Source organism: Xyrauchen texanus, chromosome 42, assembly GCF_025860055.1.
Source record: "Xyrauchen texanus isolate HMW12.3.18 chromosome 42, RBS_HiC_50CHRs, whole genome shotgun sequence".
Taxonomy (NCBI): Eukaryota; Metazoa; Chordata; class Actinopteri; order Cypriniformes; family Catostomidae; genus Xyrauchen; species Xyrauchen texanus.
Window position 1 is genome coordinate 30,884,161 of NC_068317.1, and position 10,000 is coordinate 30,894,160.

The window sequence follows — 10,000 nt, forward strand, 5'->3', positions numbered from 1 at the left end:
GTGTGACTAACCATTTCTGAACACGAAAGGGGACCCATCTGGACTAAACTTAAGTTTTATTATTTTATTTATTTATTTAGCATATAACATGCGTCAGACAGCCGCCTTTGACCGTTGTCATGTTAATCGCGCCGCTTTTAAAAGACGAAGTGTGAAGTTACAACTCGGAAGAGGAGATTCATTCAGCTGCTGTGAAACGGCTCAACTGTTCTTTCACCCATCGGCACTGTTTCATTGGTGTGTGTTGGTGTAGACATGGACTAGCTGGACGTCTTTGACCGTTTGGATACATTTCCGTTGATCTGCGCCTCAGTGCGGCTATGTGTGCAAAAACCAGAGTGGAAAATGATAACCCTAATAAACTATGACTGTTTTAGTAATAAAAACATTACTTATATTGTGTGTGTGTGTGTGTGATTGTGTGTGTGTGTGTGTGTGTGTGTGTGTGTGTGATTGTGTGTGTGTATGATTGTGTGTGTGTGTGTGTGTGTGTGTGTGTGATTTTGTGTGTGTATGATTGTGTGTGTGTGTGTGTGTGTGTGTATGATTGTGTGTGTGTGTGTGTGTGTGTGTATGATTGTGTGTGATTGTGTGTGTGTGTGTGTGTGTGATTGTGTGTGTGTGTGTGTGTGTGATTGTGTGTGTGTGTGTGTGTGTGTGATTGTGTGTGTGAATGATTGTGTGTGTGTGTGTGTGTGTGTGATTTTGTGTGTGTATGATTGTGTGTGTGTGTGTGTGTGTGTGTGTATGATTGTGTGTGTGTGTATGATTGTGTGTGTGTGGGTATGATTGTGTGTGGGTATGATTGTGTGTGTGTGTGTGATTGTGTGTGTGTGTGTGTGTGTGTGTGTGTGTGTGTGTGTGTGTGTGTGTGTGTGTGTGTGTGTGTGTGTACGATTGTGTGTGTGATTGTGTGTGTGATTGTGAGCCCAAAAAATAGCAAAACATTTACAAAATGACAGTCAGCATTAAACAGTAAACAAATACATAATCTGCTGTACTTAAGTAATAACAGCATTCCCATAGTCTGGGAAAACCTGGAATAACATGGAAATCAGTGACGCAGAAACTATAAATGCAATACAGGCCCGTTACTATAACGCTGAAGGGTGAACAATATGTTTATGCTCATTTAACTAATTGTGATTTTCAGAATCGCAGCGGAGAGGAATCCGAGATGAGCTCATATGTGGCGTTCACACAAAACACGTCTGCTCACACTGTGTCTGAATCTCACGCAGAGGTAAATCTGGATTCCACATGTTGTTCTGGACTCATAATCACAATACAGTCAGAATAGAGTTTTATTATTCAGGGAATATTGATCTGACCGTTTCTTACTTTGGATAGACATGAAATAACACGTATGAGTAATCAGTAAACAACAGTTCTCAAAGTGTCGTTTCTACAGTATTCAGTCATAATGAGAATATTAATTCACCGCCACAATAAGAAAATGATTCATTTGAGACTTCAGCAGCTTCGTTTCAGTTCAAATGTGTCAGACATATTTCACACACTCGATTAAACACAATCTTCTTTCATTCACACACAGCAGGTTCAGTTATGAGCATCACTAGTTTCATGAAATGAATGTTTTGATTTATATTCAGTCACAGTCACAGTCAAGACATTTACTGTTGATTTACTGCATTTATTCCAGTGTGCGTTCGATTGACAGATACAGTAATGTTTGACTGACAGATACAGTAATGTTTGACTGACAGGTACAGTAATGTTCGATTGGCAAATACAGTAATGTTTGATTGAAAGATACAGTAATGTACGATTGACAGATACAGTAATGTACGATTGACAGATACCGTGATATATGATTGACAGATACAGTAATGTTTGATTGACAGATACAGTAATGTTTGACTGACAGATACAGTAATGTTTGATTGACAGATACAGTAATGTTTGACTGAAAGATACAGTAATGTATGATTGACAGATACAGTAATGTTTCACTGACAGATACAGTAATGTTTGATTGACAGATACAGTAATGTATGATTGACAGATACAGTAATGTTTGACTGACAGATACAGTAATGTTTGATTGACAGATACAGTAATGTTTGACTGACAGATACAGTAATGTATGATTGACAGATACAGTAATGTTTGACTGACAGATACAGTAATGTTTGATTGACAGATACAGTAATGTTTGACTGACAGATACAGTAATGTATGATTGACAGATACAGTAATGTTTCACTGACAGATACAGTAATGTTTGATTGACAGATACAGTAATGTTTGACTGACAGATACAGTAATGTATGATTGACAGATACAGTAATGATTGATTGACAGATACAGTAATGTTCGATTGACAGATACAGTAATGTTCGATTGACAGATACAGTAATGTTCGACTGACAGATACAGTAATGTTTGATTGACAGATACAGTATTGTTTGACTGACAGATACAGTAATGTTTGATTGACAGATACAATATTGTTTGACTGACAGATACAGTAATGTTTGATTGACAGATACAGTAATGTTCGACTGACAGATACAGTAATGTATGATTGACAGATACAGTAATGTTTGACTGACAGATACAGTATTGTTTGACTGACAGATACAGTAATGTATGATTGACAGATACAGTAATGTTCGACTGACAGATACACTAATGTGTGATTGACAGATACAGTAATGTTTGATTGACAGATACAGTAATGTTTGATTGACAGATACAGTAATGTTCGATTGACAGATACAGTAATGTATGATTGACAGACACTCACACTGAGGTACACAACACATTTACGGTTGATTTACTGCATTTATTCCAGTGTGTGTTTGACATGACATCAGTCATATGTTTATCACATGTTCAGAACTTTCATTGTAAACGTGTCTCTCATATTTAGAGATGATCTTTTAAACGTTGTTGTCTGTGTGTTAAACTGCAGGAACAGAATGAAGATGTTCTGAAGGAATCAAACTCCATCTCATCTGATCCAGTAAACACAGTCACAGACAGTCAGTGTGTGTCTGATGTTCCCAGTGAGGTGAGACATCAGGAACATTTCTATTATCATTCACACACTCTCACGTCTCAGTAATGAACAATAACTTTCAATCATCAAACCAATATTTGACTGTGTATTCTGCTACAGATGTAACATTGACTGTGGATGTACTGCATTTCTGACAACGTGTATGTTTATATTATAGGATGATGTTGGAGGAGAGACTCTCACAGTGTCTCAGACAGAGGTACATTCATATCACACACCCAACAATCACAAGCTCATTCACACGCTGTCCCTCATATCACTGAATATCAGTGTGTGCGCTGTGGTGTTATGATGCACGATAAACAACTTTCTATCAAATGTGTAACATACTTATATTTGTTTCATTTGTTTTGAACAAAGACTAAAACCAGCAGACAGAAGGTTTTGAAGAGTTTACAATTGTGTGCTGCTGAGACATTAGAAATTCAACAAGCTAAAGACGTCTCACAACTCTACAGTGAGGTGAGAATCAAACATCAGCTGTATTAATGTTTGACAGACAGATACAGTAATGTTTGATTGACAGATACAGTAATGTTCGATTGACAGATACAGTAATGTTTGACTGACAGATACAGTAATGTATGATTGACAGATACAGTAATGTACGATTGACAAATACAGTAATGTATGATTGTCAGATACAGTAATGTTTGACTGACAGATACAGTAATGTACGTTTGACAGATACAGTAATGTTTGATTGACAGATACAGTAATGTTCGACTGACAGATACAGTAATGTATGATTGTCAGATACAGTAATGTATGATTGACAGACACAGTATTGTTCGATTGACAGATACAGTAATGTATGATTGACAGATACAGTAATGTACGATTGACAGATACAGTAATGTTTGATTGACAGATACAGTAATGTTTGATTGACAGATAGAGTATTGTTCGATTGACAGATACAGTAATGTTCGATTGACAGATACAGTAATGTTTGACTTACAGATACAGTAATGTACGATTGACAGATACAGTAATGTTTGATTGACAGAAACAGTCATGTTTGATTGACAGATACAGTAATGTTTGATTTACAGAAACAGTAATGTTTGATTGACAGATACAGTAATGTACAATTGACAGATACAGTAATTTTTGATTGACAGATACAGTAATGTATGATTGACAGATACAGTAATGTTTGACTGACAGATACAGTAATGTTTGATTGACAGATACAGTAATGTTTCACTGACAGATACCGTAATGTTTGATTGACAGATACAGTAATGTTTGACTGACAGATACAGTAATGTTTGATTGACAGATACAGTAATGTTCGATTGACAGATACAGTAATGTTTCACTGACAGATACAGTAATGTTTGACTGACAGATACAGTAATGTTTGACTGACAGATACAGTAATGTTTCACTGACAGATACAGTAATGTTTGACTGACAGATACAGTAATGTTTCACTGACAGATACAGTAATGTTTGATTGACAGATACAGTAATGTTTGACTGACAGATACAGTAATGTATGATTGACAGATACAGTAATGTTCGATTGACAGATACAGTAATGTTTGATTGACAGATACAGTAATGTTTCACTGACAGATACAGTAATGTTTGATTGACAGATACAGTAATGTTTGACTGACAGATACAGTAATGTATGATTGACAGATACAGTAATGTTCGATTGACAGATACAGTAATGTTTGATTGACAGATACAGTAATGTTTGACTGACAGATACAGTAATGTATGATTGACAGATACAGTAATGTTTCACTGACAGATACAGTAATGTTTGATTGACAGATACAGTAATGTTTGACTGACAGCTACAGTAATGTTTGATTGACAGATACAGTAATGTTCGATTGACAGATACAGTAATGTTTTACTTACAGATACAGTAATGTTTGATTTACTGAAACAGTAATGTTTGATTGACAGATACAGTAATGTTCGATTGACAGATACAGTAATGTTCGATTGACAGATACAGTAATGTTCGATTGACAGATACAGTAATGTATGATTGACAGATACAGTAATGTTTGACTGACAGATACAGTATTGTTTGACTGACAGATACAGTAATGTATGATTGACAGATACAGTAATGTTCGACTGACAGATACACTAATGTGTGATTGACAGATACAGTAATGTTTGATTGACAGATACAGTAATGTTCGATTGACAGATACAGTAATGTTCGACTGACAGATACAGTAATGTTTGACTGACAGATACAGTAATGTTTGATTGACAGATACAGTATTGTTTGACTGACAGATACAGTAATGTTTGATTGACAGATACAATATTGTTTGACTGACAGATACAGTAATGTTTGATTGACAGATACAGTAATGTTCGATTGACAGATACAGTAATGTATGATTGACAGACACTCACACTGAGGTACACAACACATTTACGGTTGATTTACTGCATTTATTCCAGTGTGTGTTTGACATGACATCAGTCATATGTTTATCACATGTTCAGAACTTTCATTGTAAACGTGTCTCTCATATTTAGAGATGATCTTTTAAACGTTGTTGTCTGTGTGTTAAACTGCAGGAACAGAATGAAGATGTTCTGAAGGAATCAAACTCCATCTCATCTGATCCAGTAAACACAGTCACAGACAGTCAGTGTGTGTCTGATGTTCCCAGTGAGGTGAGACATCAGGAACATTTCTATTATCATTCACACACTCTCACGTCTCAGTAATGAACAATAACTTTCAATCATCAAACCAATATTTGACTGTGTATTCTGCTACAGATGTAACATTGACTGTGGATGTACTGCATTTCTGACAACGTGTATGTTTATATTATAGGATGATGTTGGAGGAGAGACTCTCACAGTGTCTCAGACAGAGGTACATTCATATCACACACCCAACAATCACAAGCTCATTCAAACGCTGTCCCTCATATCACTGAATATCAGTGTGTGCGCTGTGGTGTTATGATGCACGATAAACAACTTTCTATCAAATGTGTAACATACTTATATTTGTTTCATTTGTTTTGAACAAAGACTAAAACCAGCAGACAGAAGGTTTTGAAGAGTTTACAATTGTGTGCTGCTGAGACATTAGAAATTCAACAAGCTAAAGACGTCTCACAACTCTACAGTGAGGTGAGAATCAAACATCAGCTGTATTAATGTTTGATTGACAGATACAGTAATGTTCGATTGACAGATACAGTAATGTTTGACTGACAGATACAGTAATGTATGATTGACAGATACAGTAATGTATGATTGTAAGATACAGTAATGTTTGACTGACAGATACAGTAATGTACGTTTGACAGATACAGTAATGTTTGATTGACAGATACAGTAATGTTCGACTGACAGATACAGTAATGTATGATTGTCAGATACAGTAATGTATGATTGACAGACACAGTATTGTTCGATTGACAGATACAGTAATGTATGATTGACAGATACAGTAATGTACGATTGACAGAAACAGTAATGTTTGATTGACAGATACAGTAATGTTTGATTGACAGATAGAGTATTGTTCGATTGACAGATACAGTAATGTTTGACTGACAGATACAGTAATGTACGATTGACAGATACAGTAATGTTTGATTGACAGAAACAGTAATGTTTGATTGACAGATACAGTAATGTTTGATTTACAGAAACAGTAATGTTTGATTGACAGAAACATTCATGTTTGATTGACAGATACAGTAATGTTTGATTTACAGAAACAGTAATGTTTGATTGACAGATACAGTAATGTACGATTGACAGATACAGTAATTTTTGATTGACAGATACAGTAATGTTCGACTGACAGATACCGTAATGTATGATTGACAGATACAGTAATGTTTGACTGACAGATACAGTAATGTTTGATTGACAGATACAGTAATGTTCGATTGACAGATACAGTAATATTTCACTGACAGATACAGTAATGTTTGATTGACAGATACAGTAATGTTTGACTGACAGATACAGTAATGTATGATTGACAGATACAGTAATGTTTGATTGACAGATACAGTAATGTTTGACTGACAGATACAGTAATGTATGATTGACAGATACAGTAATGTTTGATTGACAGATACAGTAATGTTTGACTGACAGATACAGTAATGTTTGATTGACAGATACAGTAATGTTTCACTGACAGATACAGTAATGTATGATTGACAGATACAGTAATGTTTGACTGACAGATACAGTAATGTATGATTGACAGATACAGTAATGTTCGACTGACAGATACAGTAATGTTTGACTGACAGATACAGTAATGTATGATTGACAGATACAGTAATGTATGATTGACAGATACAGTAATGTTTGACTGACAGATACAGTAATGTTTGACTGACAGATACAGTAATGTTTGATTGACAGATACAGTAATGTTTCACTGACAGATACAGTAATGTATGATTGACAGATACAGTAATGTTTGACTGACAGATACAGTAATGTATGATTGACAGATACAGTAATGTTTCACTGACAGATACAGTAATGTATGATTGACAGATACAGTAATGTTTGATTGACAGATACAGTAATGTTTGATTGACAGATACAGTAATGTTTGACTGACAGATACAGTAATGTATGATTGACAGATACAGTAATGTTCGACTGACAGATACAGTAATGTTTGACTGACAGATACAGTAATGTTTGACTGACAGATACAGTAATGTTTGATTGACAGATACAGTAATGTTCGATTGACAGATACAGTAATGTTTGATTGACAGATACAGTAATGTTCGATTGACTGATACAGTAATGTTTGATTGACAGATACAGTAATGTTCAATTGACAGATACAGTAATGTTTGATTGACAGATACAGTAATGTTTGACTGACAGATACAGTAATGTATGATTGACAGATACAGTAATGTATGATTGACAGATACAGTAATGTTCGACTGACAGATACACTAATGTTTGACTGACAGATACACTAATGTTTGACTGACAGATACAGTAATGTTCGATTGACAGATACAGTAATGTATGATTGTCAGACACTCACACTGAGGTACACAACACATTTACGGTTGATTTACTGCATTTATTCCAGTGTGTGTTTGACATGACATCAGTCTTATGTTTATCACATGTTCAGAACTTTCATTGTAAACGTGTCTCTCATATTTAGAGATGATCTTTTAAACGTTGTTGTCTGTGTGTTAAACTGCAGGAACAGAATGAAGATGTTCTGAAGGAATCAAACTCCATCTCATCTGATCCAGTAAACACAGTCACAGACAGTCAGTGTGTGTCTGATGTTCCCAGTGAGGTGAGACATCAGGAACATTTCTATTATCATTCACACACTCTCACGTCTCAGTAATGAACAATAACTTTCAATCATCAAACCAATATTTGACTGTGTATTCTGCTACAGATGTAACATTGACTGTGGATGTACTGCATTTCTGACAACGTGTATGTTTATATTATAGGATGATGTTGGAGGAGAGACTCTCACAGTGTCTCAGACAGAGGTACATTCATATCACACACCCAACAATCACAAGCTCATTCACACGCTGTCCCTCATATCACTGAATATCAGTGTGTGCGCTGTGGTGTTATGATGCACGATAAACAACTTTCTATCAAATGTGTAACATACTTATATTTGTTTCATTTGTTTTGAACAAAGACTAAAACCAGCAGACAGAAGGTTTTGAAGAGTTTACAATTGTGTGCTGCTGAGACATTAGAAATTCAACAAGCTAAAGACGTCTCACAACTCTACAGTGAGGTGAGAATCAAACATCAGCTGTATTAATGTTTGACAGACAGATACAGTAATGTTTGATTGACAGATACAGTAATGTTTGATTGACAGATAGAGTATTGTTCGATTGACAGATACAGCAATGTTTGACTGACAGATACAGTAATGTACAATTGACAGATACAGTAATGTTTGATTGACAGATAGAGTATTGTTCGATTGACAGATACAGTAATGTTTGACTGACAGATACAGTAATGTATGATTGACAGATACAGTAATGTATGATTGTCAGATACAGTAATGTTTGACTGACAGATACAGTAATGTACGTTTCACAGATACAGTAATGTTCGACTGACAGATACAGTAATGTATGATTGACAGACACAGTATTGTTCGATTGACAGATACAGTAATGTATGATTGACAGATACAGTAATGTACGATTGACAGATACAGTAATGTTTGATTGACAGATACAGTAATGTTTGATTGACAGATAGAGTATTGTTCGATTGACAGATACAGTAATGTTTGACTGACAGATACATTAATGTACGATTGACAGATACAGTAATGTTTGATTGACAGATAGAGTATTGTTCGATTGACAGATACAGTAATGTTTGACTGACAGATACAGTAATGTACGATTGACAGATACAGTAATGTATGATTGTCAGATACAGTAATGTTTGACTGACAGATACAGTAATGTACGTTTGACAGATACAGTAATGTATGATTGACAGATACAGTAATGTTTGACTGACAGATACAGTAATGTTTGATTGACAGATACAGTAATGTTTCACTGACAGATACAGTAATGTATGATTGACAGATACAGTAATGTTTGACTGACAGATACAGTAATGTATGATTGACAGATACAGTAATGTTTCACTGACAGATACAGTAATGTATGATTGACAGATACAGTAATGTTTGATTGACAGATACAGTAATGTTTGATTGACAGATACAGTAATGTTTGACTGACAGATACAGTAATGTATGATTGACAGATACAGTAATGTTCGACTGACAGATACAGTAATGTTTGACTGACAGATACAGTAATGTTTGACTGACAGATACAGTAATGTTTGATTGACAGATACAGTAATGTTCGATTGACAGATACAGTAATGTTTGATTGACAGATACAGTAATGTTCGATTGACTGA

At 35.2% G+C, this 10,000-nt stretch overlaps 1 protein-coding gene across 47 annotated transcripts in view; it reads left to right on the top strand.

Moving 5' to 3' along the window:
- LOC127635166 (nebulin-like) overlaps window positions 1–10,000 on the top strand; it is an 81,838-nt gene that overhangs the window by 1,029 nt on the left and 70,809 nt on the right. For 13 of the 47 annotated variants that reach the window (XM_052114966.1, XM_052114963.1, XM_052114962.1 and 10 more), the window contains exons 3-12: window positions 1,154–1,243; window positions 2,939–3,037; window positions 3,204–3,245; window positions 3,407–3,508; window positions 5,612–5,710; window positions 5,877–5,918; window positions 6,080–6,181; window positions 8,262–8,360; window positions 8,527–8,568; window positions 8,730–8,831. In XM_052114966.1, coding sequence (XP_051970926.1) covers window positions 1,154–1,243; window positions 2,939–3,037; window positions 3,204–3,245; window positions 3,407–3,508; window positions 5,612–5,710; window positions 5,877–5,918; window positions 6,080–6,181; window positions 8,262–8,360; window positions 8,527–8,568; window positions 8,730–8,831 — 819 coding nt within the window. The remainder of the gene's footprint in view (window positions 1–1,153; window positions 1,244–2,938; window positions 3,038–3,203; window positions 3,246–3,406; window positions 3,509–5,611; window positions 5,711–5,876; window positions 5,919–6,079; window positions 6,182–8,261; window positions 8,361–8,526; window positions 8,569–8,729; window positions 8,832–10,000) is intronic. The other 34 variants (XM_052114968.1, XM_052114980.1, XM_052114974.1 and 31 more) reach the window with 27 other exon arrangements.